This window comes from Rhizophagus irregularis, chromosome 23 (genome assembly GCF_026210795.1).
Source record: "Rhizophagus irregularis chromosome 23, complete sequence".
NCBI classification, from domain to species: Eukaryota; Fungi; Glomeromycota; class Glomeromycetes; order Glomerales; family Glomeraceae; genus Rhizophagus; species Rhizophagus irregularis.
This window is the reverse complement of record NC_089451.1, coordinates 2727502-2743387: the sequence shown is the minus strand read 5'-3', so window position 1 is coordinate 2743387 and position 15886 is coordinate 2727502. Positions and strand designations below refer to the sequence as shown.

General features: G+C 24.5%; 3 protein-coding genes across 3 annotated transcripts; 1 reads left to right on the top strand and 2 right to left on the bottom strand.

Annotated features, from left to right (window-relative positions):
- Window positions 1–4071: 4071 nt before the first annotated feature.
- Window positions 4072–5493, bottom strand: OCT59_015557 (uncharacterized protein; the record flags this gene model as incomplete). The annotated part of the gene is made up of 1 exon (XM_025328467.1): window positions 4072–5493. One exon carries the CDS (start codon window positions 5491–5493, stop codon window positions 4072–4074), a length of 1422 nt encoding a protein of 473 aa, XP_025166509.1.
- A 5131-nt stretch (window positions 5494–10624) lies between these two features.
- Window positions 10625–11917, top strand: OCT59_015556 (uncharacterized protein; the record flags this gene model as incomplete). Its single annotated transcript, XM_025311972.1, has 1 exon — window positions 10625–11917. The coding sequence occupies one exon, from the start codon at window positions 10625–10627 to the stop codon at window positions 11915–11917; it is 1293 nt and encodes a 430-aa protein (XP_025166512.1).
- A 2359-nt stretch (window positions 11918–14276) lies between these two features.
- Window positions 14277–14510, bottom strand: OCT59_015555 (uncharacterized protein; the record flags this gene model as incomplete). Its single annotated transcript, XM_025328468.2, has 1 exon — window positions 14277–14510. The coding sequence occupies one exon, from the start codon at window positions 14508–14510 to the stop codon at window positions 14277–14279; it is 234 nt and encodes a 77-aa protein (XP_025166513.2).
- Between the last annotated feature and the right edge of the window lie 1376 nt (window positions 14511–15886).

Below are 15886 nucleotides of genomic sequence, written 5' to 3'. Positions count from 1 at the left end.
AGTGATTTATTTATAAATTTATTATATAAATTAATAATATTACATTAGTAATATAAATTTGTGAAGCACAATAGATTATTATACGAATTATACTATTGAATAATTTCCATTGTTGACAATATTTAACCATGATTTTATACTAACTGAACTTACTAACTTAATTTATATCACTTTTATCCTGAAGAAATTCAGTAGCTAAATCAGATATCTTTCTACGAGTTCTTTTTGATGGCTTATCAACATCAGTTGTACAACCATTGGTTTTTTTGTTATTCTTTTTTCTGCCTGTTTTTTGGGAGATAATTCTTTTTCTAAAAAGCAAGTTTAATAAATAAAAGAACTTGATATTGTTAAATTTTACAAATAAAAATAAAGCAGTAAAGACTTTATCAGCTTAATGTTATAAAAGAATCTGTACCTTTACTGGTATCATCATCAGATACTTTAATAATATCACAAACAACAATCATAATAAAAAAAAATTATTTTATCAGATTGAAAAAAATATTGCGTGATAATCATTTTATTAGCTGATTAATAATATTTGTTTTCAAGGAGAATGGTTAAATTGCACAATTTTTTACCTATTTTTAACGGCTTTTCCCAGGGTTTACCAATTGTATCTACACTTGGGGAATTGATGGCGCAGTGTTGATCATTTGATTTGCTGACTAATACCCGATCATTCTAGACCTGAAGTACAAACTGGGTATAGGAAACGGTTAATTGCGCAATTTATTTACTATTTTTAACAGTTTTTGGTGGGTTTTACCGATTTTTGTCAAATATCTAGCACTTTTTTGTCTTGGGAAAAAACAAAACAGGTATTGGCAAATTGGTGGCACAGTGTTGATCATTTTAATTAGCTGACTAATACCCGATCATTCTAAACCTGAAGTACAAACTGGGTATAGGAAATGGTTAATTGCGCAATTTCTTTACTATTTTTAATAGTTTTTGGTGAGTTTTACCAATTTTTGTTAAATATCTAGCACTTTTTAGTTTAAAACTAAAAAAAAGCATCATTAAAAAATTATATTGCGCAGTATTGATCATTTTTTAGCTTGATTAAAGAATTGTAAAGAAAAAAAAATCCTAAATTTTTTTTCTTTTTTTTTCAGAAAATTAAAAACCTATTTAAAGATTCTTTATTCCTTAAAAGACTGAAGGGGCAGTAAAACAGTTAATAGTAAAACAGTTAAACAGTTACAATAAAACTAAATTAGTTAAACAGTTAAACAGTTAAATAGATAACAGTATAACTGTAAAACAGTTTAACTGTTTTATAAAAACGGATGGAAGATTTTTTTGAAAATCCTTCCTTTTTTGCATATTGAAGGCAATGATCTGCAATGTTATGTTATACGAATTACTAAATAAGTCTAATTTATCACTTTAATTGTTATTAGTTTCAACAATTTTTTTCAAACCAAAATTAATATATCGTTAATTAGAAACAATATGATAATTTTTAAACTACTCAAAATTTTGAAATTTATGATTTTGTTTTATTGTTAATTACAATATTAGCGACGTGTGTGGCACATTATTATTACAGATACTTTTCCTTTATCCGGATTCCCATTCGTCAGAAATTTGCCTTACGTTTATTGGCAGTTTAATGGAAATGCCAATACGTTTTACAGTTATTGTTATGAGAAATATGGAAACATATATGAGATTTATGGTAATATGCGAGCTATAGTTTTATGTAGAGGAGAATGTATTGATGATTTTTTATCAAAAAATACGCATGGTTTGAGATTTCACAACTTCAAAGGACCAGAAGAATTGGGATTTGAAGGAAAAGCGAGGATTACAAATCATGGATGTTTAACCATCATTTTTTTAATAAGTATTTTGTCACCAAAATTTACTGATGAAGCTATTGATCAGACAAACTAACTTTTCAGTGAATTAGAAAGTTATTTGAGTAAGTTATTTCTTAAAGAAAAAATTATTAAAGAATTGGATTTTTCTAAATGGTTTTATCATTACACAAATGATATTATTGTTAGATTGTTCATTGGCAGCTTATTTTAATACTCTCAGTGATGAAAAATCTGATCATCAATCAAACAAGAGTCAAAGATTCTTTGAAATTATTTCAAGCACTTCGAATGCTTCTTATGGGATATTTAATATTTTTCGTAATTTCTCCTTTTATACGACATTATGTTCCATTTTTTAGAAATAAAGCAGATGACGTACTTCAAGGCATGGAATTTATTAATCAAATACTGGGTAGATAAGAAATTGAAAGAAATACCACTGGATGAACCCTTACCGCACGATATGTTGACATAAATGATTATCAAAAATACACTTCGTGACGATAATTATATTGAAACATGAAATCTATGAGTAATACCGAAATTCGTGTTAATATACTTGATGGAATTTTTATTGGAACTTATAAAGAAGTAAGTAAATTTTTAGAGAAATTTTATGTTTAGGTTTTATATATAATTTTATCATTAAAATTTAACATAAATGCAATCAATGTGCTTTAACTTAATTTAAACATTCTTTATTTTTTTTTTTCAAATATAGACTGGGAATATGGTTTCATTCATTGTACATTATATTGCACATAATCCAGATGTAAAAAAGAAAGTGCTAGAAGAAATTGATAGTATATTCCCAAGGTGACCAATTACTAAAGATGATTTTTATAGTTTAAGTTACTGTGAAGCAATTGTAAAGGAAGTAGCTCGAATTCTTCCAGTAGTATAGGACCCCGAGCAATATATATATAGGTAACAAGAAAGGTCAAAATTTTTATAATAGCTCTACGCAAGGTTTTTATTAAGATAACTAGAAAATTTTGTTTTTCATGTAGTTCCTACTGCTTCTGTGCTTCAGTTTCTTCTGTATAATAAAAATAAAAAAAATAAAATGATAATAAAACATACATTTTTCTAAAAGTGTTTTCTAATTATAAGTTATTGTGTCAGATGATCTGTGCTCCTTAGAATACTCTTGTGATTGGCTGTTATTAGTGATGCCGACGATGCCGATTGGTTTAACAGAATTATAATCAAAGATTTTTAGCTGTAAAAATTCGACATTCGACTCATTTGATATATATAGATTGTCATAAATTAAATATTACTCGTATTAGTCATATTACTCATGCAAATAATCACATGTAACACAATCTTAATGCAGGTTTGTCATGAGCGAGTATATCAACATAAATAATATATTATTGTTCATTTAAACTGTAATAATTATCTAAAACTAAAATAACAAATGTTAAATTAATTTTTATATTTTTCTCTGTTAAGCTGTTATGCTAAATGATGCTGATGCCAAACCGGGAGCGTCAACTTCAGTTGAAATTTTGCTATTTTAATCGTCCGAGAGCGAAGCGGAAAATAATATATTTATTTATGCGCACTATGAAAATTTGTGGTCACAAGTCTACTCACATGATATTCATCAGCACAACATTAAATACTCAATTTTTATGATTCAAACAAATTTTCTGATGTGAAATTGTTAAATTATGAATTTAATATTAATAAAGAATGTTATAAAGAATTGTAATTATATTTATTAATTGCCGATTCATCTAAGAACAGCACTGCGTTACTAATAAAATTCGGGGTTAAATTTGCCGATTTTGTGCTAGAACACACAATCTTCAAAAAAAAGGATATTTTCATAGACAACATATTAACTATAAATAAAAGACATGATATACTGAAAAATACTTGAAAAAAAAAAGAATTTGCAAAAAAAAATATACGTTCATATACAAAATAATGAGTTTACTATGTACGCGCGTCAGATTTACACCTTAAAACATAGGAAATTTCAATATTTTATTTTGCTATATTGCGTTATTTACATTAGAAACATATAATTTTTAGCTTTCAAAGTTGTTTTTAAAGACTTTTTTTTGAAATATTTTTATTATTAGAACCAGGTGAAAGTTTATGATACTTCTGTTTGTGAAATGGGTGGAAATAACGCTTTTTTTATTATTGCTATTATCCCAGAGTTTTATTAGTAACGCAATGCTGATTTTAGGCGAATTGGCAATTAAGTATTTTGGAAACACTATTATAAGTTAAATACTTTACCATCCATTGTATTGCTAGCTAACCAAGGGTAATTAAAATCTAAAAAATATCTATATGTTGATGTCGAATCAATACTAATTCTTTTTTTATCATATCTAAGTTTTAATTTTCTATTTTTTGTCATTTCATCAATATCTCTTTCTAATACATTAACACATGCATAATAATAGAAATCTAAATTAATTAAATTATCAATATAATTTTTTATAATTTCTTTTAAATGATCAAATTCAATTACTCCTTTAAATGAAAGAGATTTTAAAGTTTTAGGAAGTGATCTTATAAAAATCAATAATAATTCTTTAGGTAAATTAAAATGATGAAAATTTGAAGAAAATAAAATAATTTTTTGTAGATTTGGACAATTATTACAGAAAGATTTGAATTCATTTAATATTTCATCAAATTTCTCTCCATATTCTACATAACCAAAAATATGTTCCAATTTTAATCCAATCAATGTAAGATTTTGACAATATAATGATAAATCGTCAAGGATTGATTTCAAATTATTTTGTTTGACAGTTCCGAGCCTTAAAATTATTTTTAATTCCTTCAAAGTATTACTATGATTCATTAAAAATTCTGTAATATAAATTAGCCATAAATTTTTTTGATAATTATAATTAGATTTCGGAGAAATGAAATAACAATCTAATAATGAGAAAGAAAATAATTTTGGTAGATAAATATTTTTTAAGCATACCAATTGATCATAATCAATAAACATAGAATCTAAATGTAATTCTTCAAGATTTGAACAATTAGATAAAAAATTCAAATCAGTTTGTTCTCCATCAATACAACCTTTAATCATTATATACTTTATAGAATGAGATTCAGAAAGTTTAAAGAAAAGTCCTCTCCATTTTTCCATATGTCTAATACTACTTAGATTAGATTTAATATTTATGATAAAATATTCCAAATTATTTTGAACAGAAATAAATTCAATAAGATCCTCAAAAAATTTCACAACATTTTTATGATTATTACTATTGCAGTAAAAATTAATGGAAAGATATTTGATATTTTTAACATAAATTGATAAATTAGGAAAAAGTGAATAGTTTCCAGTAGAATTAAACTTCAACTTTGTGATATGATTAAGTAACATTTGTGATTTTGGTAATGTAAAAATACTTTCATAATGATTATCTCCATATTCTTCATATAAGAATGTTAATTCATCTAATCTTTTTGTTTTCATAAAAATAGTTTTGCTTATTGCCATGGTATATTTTTTACAAACTAACCAATATAATAAGGATATGTCAAATTGTTTAATAAACAATACATAATCAAACATAGTTTTAGTTGGAATATCTTTAAGATCTAAATCAATTCTCTCTTGTAATGAGATTTGTGAAAGAAGTATTGGAATTATTTTTTTAATTTTCATTGTTTCTTCAAGATTATGACGATTATGACTAAATGGTCTTCTCCACAAGATGGGGACGGCATTTTCACACCAATTTTAATTTACAAATAATAATGAAAATAAAGAACCAATATCATCATCAAGGTTATTAAAAATAATTTGTAATAATTCATTTAAAAATGGGTTTACAATCATGTTTATAGAGGTTCAATCGTGTCAAAGTCGAAGAAATTGAAATTAAAAACATTTTTTTTTGGAAAATCGTAATTATATATTACAGATTATAATCATAACGATAATAATAATGATGATTACTATAATAATAATGATTACAGTAACGTCTATAACAATGATCAAAATTATAACGACTATAATCATAATTATAATACGAATTATAATTATAATGAAAAAAATTAACAAATAATTGGTCATTATATTTACTATTATATTTAATATTTATTCAAATATAATATTATGTATAATTATCAAATATAAATTATGAATTCAAATAAATTATATAATGAATCTATATATGTTAATAGTCACGTGCAAGCGCATGATTTTTTTATATTATAAAAATAAGTTCTCTTGTTTTAATGTGATTCATAATGAAAATAACGCGGTTTTATCTATTTTGTATGTTTGTTACACAAAGTATATGAACGATGTCGATTAGTTTGGTCACGTGTTTGAAACTTTTATAATTTTTTTTTTTTTTTAAGAAAAAAAAATACTATTAATACTACTAATTAAAATTCCAAATTTTTACTATTATTATTATTTATTTATAAATATTACCAACCGTGCAAATCACGAAATTCAATTTTTCTATTAATTTTAGTTTTTATAAATTATTCAATACAGTTCCCCAAGGGTGGGAGCTTTGAATTGAGCGATATTTTAAATGATCATGTGTATGAAAAGTATTATATGATGATTTTATTAATAAAATTTTTATTAGTGCTTCATAATTTTGATATACGCATAATTTTTGTTATGTAATACGTAATACGTAATACGTCACCTTTAATGATCGGCCGCAAGTACAAATACTTACCTTGTGACTTTGTGATCATCAACTGATTAACGCTTTTGTTTAAAAATAAGATTTGTCCGTGCAACTGTAATAAATAAATAAGGCTGCTTTTTTTTTTAAAAAAAAAAATCCTTTTACTCTGTTTAAACATAGAGCTGACATTGAAGAATTTATGCTTAGTGATGATGTATTTGAGCAAATAAAAGATTTTGGTAACTATTACCATTTAACAGATGAACAAACATTATTAATTGACAAGCTAATATTAAATGAAGAATTAAAAAAATGGTATAAAGAGAATGGTTTATGCAAAGAATGTAAGCAGCCTAAAGCTTCTTATTTTTGGTGTCAATGTAAATTTCAACAAAATTTCAAAAATTGGACTAGTGGAAATAATGAAGTTGATAAATTTATTCAAAAAACACAACTTAAAGCTGAATATTATAAAGAAATTTTAGAGTGGATTGAATATGATAGATTTGAAAATGTTGAATATTTGGCCAAAGGAGGATTTGGAACTATTTATAAAGCAATTTGGAAAGATGGATTTATAGAAAAATGGGATTCTGAAAATAATCAATGGGAGAGAAGAAAAAATCCGATTGGCCATAAAAATTTTCCAGTTGCTTTAAAATGTTTACATAATTCTCAGGATATTACATCCGAATTTTTAAGAGAAGTAGGTAACTTATTTGTACTGTATATCACTGTTGTTAAACTTACTATTATTTATTATTATGGATTCTTTTTTAGATTGGATCACATACTATGATTGTTTCAAATCATGTAACTCAATGTTATGGCATTACTAAAGATCCAGAATCTAATAATTTCATGATGGTAATGAGTTATGCAAAAGAAGGTAGTTTAAGACAACATTTAAATAATAGATTTAATTCAATGAAATGGAAAAGTAAGTTGGAAATTTTAGTAGATATTGCAAAAGGCCTCGATTCTATTCATGAAAAAGGATTAATTCATCGTGATTTTCATTGTGGTAATATGTTACAAAATGATGGTTATACTTATATTACTGATTTAGGATTATCCCAACCAGCAAATGTTTTAAAATCTTCTCAAGATGAGTATAAAAAAGTATATGGAGTATTACCTTATGTAGCGCCTGAAGTTTTAAGAGGAAAAGAATATACTCAAGAAAGTGATATTTATGCATTTGGAATTATTGCATATGAAGTCTGTACAGGGCTTCCTCCTTATCATGATATTGCACATGATGAATTCTTAGCTATTAGCATTTGTCAAGGGCTTAGGCCAAAATCTAATTATAAAATTCCTCAACTAATTTTGGATAAAATTGAACAATGTTGGAATTCTGATCCTTTAAAACGACCTAAAGCACAAGAATTACGTGGATTATTACGTAAATTAAGAAATTCATATGATGATGAAACCAACAAGCAAATTGAGGAAGCAGAAAGAATTAATGAAAAGTTTACTTCTACTTCATTACCATATAATGGTACTTACTCTTTCATATACTACAAATCCTCAAGCAGTTTACACAAGTAGGCTTTTAAACTTTAAAAACCTACCAGAATCAAAAAATGCTATTGATAACAAAGTTGATGTTGGAGAATATTCAGGTAGTAATTAATATATCAACTTATTTTACAAAAATATTTTTAAAATACTTTTAATATACAATTAACTTTTATTTTCTAGAATCCATAGAAGCAATAGATTTCACTAAACTCAACCTAGGTACTCATTTACATACTTTCTACATGATTAATTTTACCAATAATATTAACAATTTACTTTAATAATTCGTTCCTATAGATGAAAACAACTAAAGAAAAAGAAAAGGAAGAAAATTTACAAATATTCTGAATATAAATTACATTATTTGTATCTATTATTTACTATTTTTTTTTTTATTACTACAGTATGTATATTTTATTGGAATATATTTATTATGGTTAGAATCTTATACTAAATAAAGTTTTTTTATAAATTTAAACTGAAAATCAATAGAATGTATTATATAACGATTATGTTATAAAATCATAATAAATAATAAATTACATTCTATATATATATTTTTTAACTTTATAGTCGCATTTTCAATTTAATATTACTAAATAATTTAACCCTTCTAATATTCCTTATATATGAAATCTTGATTTGAATGTATTACTTACGAATTAGTATGGTCGCCTTTTGCTGTATGTCAAATTGTCAAAGTATGTTGTTGCAAGTGATAGAGTTTCTTCAATTTAATTTATGTTTTTATTAGTAGTACCTTTGGAAAAAAAAAACTTATTCACGTACCTTTATGCTTTTTTGCTTAGGGAATATTCTAACCTTTTTTCTTTGTATTATTATTCACGTTCCAAGTAGTATGTAGTATGAATGAAAACCCATTTTATAGTTAGCAAACTAAAATAGTTTATTCACTAGTTTATTTAAAAAATTATAATTTTTTTAATATTTTTAGATATAACTTCTTTTCTTATTAATATAGCGATATCTTTTTATAATCATTGTCCATAGATAGTTGCAGTATATCAATAATATAATAATTATTCTAAAGAGAAACCTACTAACTGAATTAAATGTATTTTTGAGATTTATGACGTTATTAAGATACTATATTTTGAATACGTATTTGTATCATTAATAAAAGATTTACCATAAGAGTTTAAATACTATTATATTATTTTGAAAGCATTAAAGAAAATAAACAAAACAATAAAATGTCAATGTTAAAGAATGTTATTGAAATGAAAGGAAACTTTAATTCTGTTAAGTATGATTATTTTTATTTATAAGCAGTCAAAATTTTTCTATTTTCTTTCGTTAAACATAATTAATTTAACGATTAGTATTAGTTATATTATAAATAAGTTCATTTATTGAATTCCATTTACTTAATAATGACAAAGTTTTTTTTTTGTTATATATTATATTTATTTATTGAATTTTAGGTTGAAAAAGGTATAGTATTAAAGAATATTATTGTTAGAAAAGCTTGTATTATGAATAAACATAATTAAAACCATAGTTAAAATTGTCTAATATATCAAACAATTTTTTGTAAAATATTTTATCCAATTGCAAGGTTGCTTTAAAATATTTATATAATTCAAAAACTATCTCGATCTTTTAATCTATATCAGATCATCTGATATTAAAAGAAAAGAAAAATTATCGGAATTTACGATTATCTAAGTTTTTTTTTTCATTAGAAGTTAAGCTAAAAATGATTATCAATTATGCCGAAAATGGTCAAGGGATTTTTTTTATCAAAATACAATTTTACTTTGTAATATTGTTTGAGTTATGTAAACATTTTAAAACAAACTGGATAGCTTTTATAATTTATAATATATGATCTTTTACTCCTTTTCCATTGATTATTTCCAGAATTCCAATATTTTATATATCCATCTTTCCAAATTGCCTTATAAATAGTTCCAAATCCTCCTTTAGCTAAATATTGTTTACAGTTTATTAGTAAAACGCCATTATTTCAGATGATGTCGTATAATAAACTTTCTAGACCACAAGTGATTGTAGACGACCTTGGTTTATTGGAAACGTAATAAATCTATATCACATACTTCTGTATTCGCAGATATATTATGAGGTATTTCTCTTCATTAATCTGCTTCATTTCTTTTCCCTATGTGTTTAAAAAATTAAGAAAATAGAAAAGCTTTTTTTTTAATTTTATCTTTGTGGGGAGCATATCTGTGCTTTGACTAATTTAATTATAGTAAAAGGTCCCGTTAAAATCAATTTTGGGTTTTTATCAAATTATTTGGTATTCTGTACAATAAAATGGTACAACTTTTAATTACAAGTATATATTACATATAGGTATAAAAATGCAATGTTTTTGAAAATATCTTTAAAGGAAGTTAAATATTGATTAAATTAATTTTCAAATGACTGGGTTCGTATTAAAAAAAAATTATTTTATGAATTATTAAACTATTTCTTTTAATCAAGGGAACTTTTAAACGATATATATTTTTTTTTATAAAATATTTCGAATATTCGTTTAAAAAAAAAAAAAAAAAATTTCGTCGTTTTAGGTTTATTTAATTGTTATAATTTTTTTAAATCAATTTTCTTGCAACATTCTGTATCATGACTGATACATTAGAAAACTCAGAAAATGATAAGATTTCTACTGGCTTTTCTGATATCTTATCTTTTGATACTTTAAATTTAGATGCTCAATCATTTAAAACTGTTAGTACAAAATATATTTCAGAAATAGATAAAATGGATATCACATCCGAAGAAAAGCCTTCTATTGGTGGATTTTTTAAGGATTTAAAAAAATGGTTGTCAAAAGATAAGCAAAGGAAAAAGGAAAATGGGTTTAATGATTTCTTAGGTTATTACGAATGTTTAAATACTTCAGAATTATTAAATAAAAAAATTACTTTATCTACTGCTAGAATTGATTTACACGAAGGAGAATCTGTTGTTGAAGGGAAAAATATAGTTATTACAAAAATTCAAAATGTTCCTTATATTGAAAATGCTTCACTTTTTATTATTACAGGTAAAGGTAGGAATAGAAAGGGAAAATTATATAAAAATTTTCCTGAATGGATAAAAGATGATTCAATTAAAAATTTAATTGATGGTGAACCTATTAAAGGTGACGGTACTTATGAAGTATTTATAAAAAGGGTATATAATGGTGAAAATAATAAAGGTAATAATTTTTATTCAATTGACGATAAAGATTTAAATGAATGGAAAGAAAATGCTAAAAATAATAATAATATGAAATATAAGATGGCTTTAGCTGGTTATTATATGAAAGGTCCAAAAGAAAATCATAATGAAGCTAAGTTTTGGTATAAACAAGCTGAAAAATTAGGTTCTCTTGAAGCAAAATTATGTTTGGGTTATATGCATTCCATTGGTAAATTAGATTTTGATCCAAAGAAAGCAAAAGTTTTCTTTAAAGGTGTTATAAATAAACTAGAAAAACCTAAAAATGATGAAGAAAAAGAATTATCTAGAATTGCTATGAGGAATATGGCATTAATATATCATAATAGTCATTTAAAAAGGCCTTTAGAAGTGGGTAATCTTACTGAAGTAAAAAATCTAAGTGATTTTAAAGTTAATAATTTAGCTAAAATTAAGTTAAAAACTGCTTTTAGGTGGTATGAAAAATCTTTTGACTTGTATGATAGTCAATCCGCTTATAATCTTGGTTTACTTTACGAAAGTGATGATGGTATTAAAAAGGATGAAAAACAGGCTGAATATTATTTTAGAAAGGCTATTGATTATGATAAAAATAATATCATCGCCAAGAAAAAATTAGGAAATATTTTATATAATAAAGAAGATGAAAATGCAAAAGTGGAAGGGCTTGCATTATTGACGGAAGTTGCGAGTATTGGGTTAGAATGAATAATTTGCTAATAATTGAGAAAATTTTGATTGTAACCAAATTTAGCTGATTAAGGCGATAAGATAGAATACAGAATATTTTAAGTTGTCAAACTAAATTATGGTCGTTGTAGTCATATCACAAAAAGGTTTAGGAGTATTTATTGACTAATGTTATTTATAGTTGGATTATTTATATTTATATATATTATTAAGAAAATTATTATTATTATTATTATTATTTTATTTACTTTATTAATATGCGATTAAACATTAAAGTATAAATAAATAAATATTTTTGTTGATATATATGTTTTTATTTTATCACGCCAAGAATCATTATTAAAAGTTTCTTTTAACAGATTTGAGGATAGGATAAATTAATAAATCGATATCAACAAGTTTAATACCGGATATTTTTAACTTGTACGTAAGAGTTCATTATTTATGGCCCGCTTATGATAATAAGCTAATTACAGTATTATGTCTAACAAAAATGACTTGTTTACACTTAAACCATTAAATTAATGGAATGTATTTTTTCTCGGCTCTTAATAAATTATCGTATTTAAAAATCTTGCAAATCACAGATCAATTATACCATCAAATAAAAGATATAGATTGAATAATGAATAACGAATAATTTCTTTCTTTTCAAAAAATGGGGCAACCGATAATAAAAAGAAAAGAATTTTTGCGAAAGAAAACTGTTAATTTATTTTCATTCTAAAATCTCATGGTATGAAAATTATACCAAAAAAGAACATTGAAATTAGTGGATTTAATGATTTAATCAATGATTGATTCAAAAAAAAAAGTTTGATCACGTTTAATTAATCACGTGTAATATAATTTGATTGGGTATACACGTGATTAGAAATCAATCACTAACTGAAAGTTAACGGAAATTTAATGGTGAAATTGTATTACAAATTTTCTTTATTCTTTCATTAATCAAAACGTTGCAGTATTAACAGTGTAAGTGGTGCATCAACAAAGGAAAATTGAAGTAGTTGTTTTATTTTAACATTTCCATTATTCTTGCTTTTGTCCGATAGAACCTAGTATTAGATATTATGATTTCTTTTTTTATCACTCACTAATTACTTTAATAAAAACTTTCTTATAACGCCTACATTATAAGCAACTTACATATAAATAAGTCTATTAAAAAACATTTATGGACTTTATATTGATCCTTCATAGTTCATACTAATAAAATTATGCAGTGATTACTTTTGACATTTAGTGATTACAAACTACGGACTAAATTTTTTGCAAAATATAAATATAGTTAAGTATTATAATGATTATGAGAATAAAAGGCAACTCTTTCTATATCTTAGTGACTTAACGTAAGAATTTGGATTCATGAACCGGTATGTGAAGAATTTAAACAACTTAATACTAAAAAAAGCATGCACTGTACATTATTGTATAGTTAAGTTAAAATTCTAAAAAATTTTCAAGTGCTGAAAAATTGGAATTTCGATACTTTATTAATTAATTCCAAGAATCCTGAAAATCCATCCTTGATAATTCCAACCGGCATTACGTAATTATCTGAAGTATGAGGACATTCTACTTCTACGCATTTCAAATGCAATGTCGTTCTGTACTAATATTGATGATGAAATTTTTGCTGAAGAAGAATTATCATTAGAGGAAATTGTTAATATAGTTAAAGGGCAAAGTGCAGTAGAAGATGAGATGGAAGAAGAACATGAAATTATAACTACATCAGACTCATTAAGTAGCATTGAAAAATTAATTAAAATATGTTCGGCAAAATGATTTAGGTATTAATAGTTTGGATATGCAAAATTTGGTTAATTTAAAGAAAAAAATTATTTCTGATAGTAAGAAAAAGCAGAAGCAGGGTAGATTAGAAGATTTTTTTCAACTTTAGTTGTTTTTAGTATATGTAATATTTTGATAATAAATAAAGAGATTTTTTAAGTTTTTAATTATTGTTACGTCACATAAAAATTTGATATACCGGATTATCACATGATTTTATATGAAATCCGGTATATCAAAATTTTTTCGATATACCAAATACAATAAACCGGATATTTTTAGTGGAACCGATAGATCCTCTTTATTATTACACAGTGAAATTCGATAAACCGGAAGTTAATTTCTCATTAATTTTATCTGCTTCTTCAATTTGCTTATTGATTTCACCATAATGTTTACGTACATATAAATCATTTAATAAGTTATATAACTTTTTTGTTTTAGGTCGTTTTGAAGGATCTGTATCCCAACATTGTTAAATTATATCCAAAATTAGTTGAGAAATTTTATAATTGGATTTTGGTCTAAGCCCTTGACAAATGCTAATAGCTAAGATTTTATCATGAGCAATATCATGATATTAAGGAGGAAGCCCTGTACAGACTTCATATGCAATAATCCCAAATCCATAAATATCACTTTTTTGAGTATATTCCCCTCCTCTTAAAATTTCAGGCGACATGTAAGGTAATACTCCATATACTTGTTTTTCATATTCATTTTGAGAAGATTTTACATTTACTGGTCGACACAATCCTAAATCAGTAATATAAGTATAAACACTATCTTTTAACATATTACCATAATGATACATTGAAAAAATCTTTGTTTAATGAACGAGAAAAATTCGCAAAATAAAAAGTTATAAAAATAGAATAATTCTAGTACTTTTTACTGTTTTTTTTTCAAGAATCCGTGCAGAAGTTTTTTTTTAAAAATTTTTATTATTTCACCAAAATTGTTTAGGCGTCAATTATGATTTTAGCATCAAAGTACATAAATTTCCAAATTCTATTAAAAGAATGTTGTTACTTTATATCATTTTCCAAATCTTTTAATTGAGACCATTTCACAATCTATTTTAAGAAATACATTGATATTAATTACTAAAACGGAGGGTTAGAACGTTACAAAAATACAAAAACAACACAAAATGATCGGCAGTCATGCGATACATGACAATTTTTATATATAGAATCAAAATTTTGAACAATTTAAATATAGACCACATAAATAGAATAATTGTTCATGGCGAAAGTATAAATAAATTAATTACAGAACAATGTTAAAAAAATATATTAATTAAAAAATAAAAAAAAATACACAAATTTATGAAATTTTTTAGTTAATAACATAATTTTTTTGATTTTTCCTATAGTTTGTTTAACCAAATAAATGTAATGATTATTAGATAGATTTCAATAGATTTGTGCAATATATTTTATAATAAACTTCTCCAATATGCCAAATTTTTAGAGAAATACGCAATAAATATTTTCAAACATCCACTTTATCGCTTCTAAATAGATTAAAGAGCAACTTTCATTACAGAAACTTCACTATAATTCCTATTTTTCTTCAGTGTGTTTTTAAATTGTTATCTCAACAGTTAAAGGATACAAATACCGGGTTTCTTACTATATAAAGTGTCAAATATTAAAAAGAATTTGCGGACATGTGGCTTAAATATTTTGATTGACATCGCATGATCGGCATAATCACCAAAATATATCAGCTAATTGAATCAACTTTGGAAGTATTTCTTTCAATGACGTGTACGTGTTGAAATTGAAACTGGATTATAACCCAAAGGAAACCTTTGGCATTTTAGACAATTACAAGAGTCTTTTAATTCTTTGTTACTTTTCTTTTTCCTTTTTCTTTGACGATTTTTTGTAATCATTTTTCTTAAAAAAAATTATTTAGAAATTATTTTAATAATTATAATTTTGATAATATTTTTAATGATTATAAATGATATGATTTAGTTTAAATAATAAAAAAAATAAAAGTGTATAGAAATAGTCTAATTATGAGCACTCCCTTTTTTATATAATCACGTGAAATTTATTTATACAGTTTACAGTAGGATCGTCGTGCATGAATAGAAACCGCGCCCACAAAACGGAGCTGCAAGACATTAGCTAATCAATTATGTAATGTTTCGATGCTACATTCCTTAATTATAAG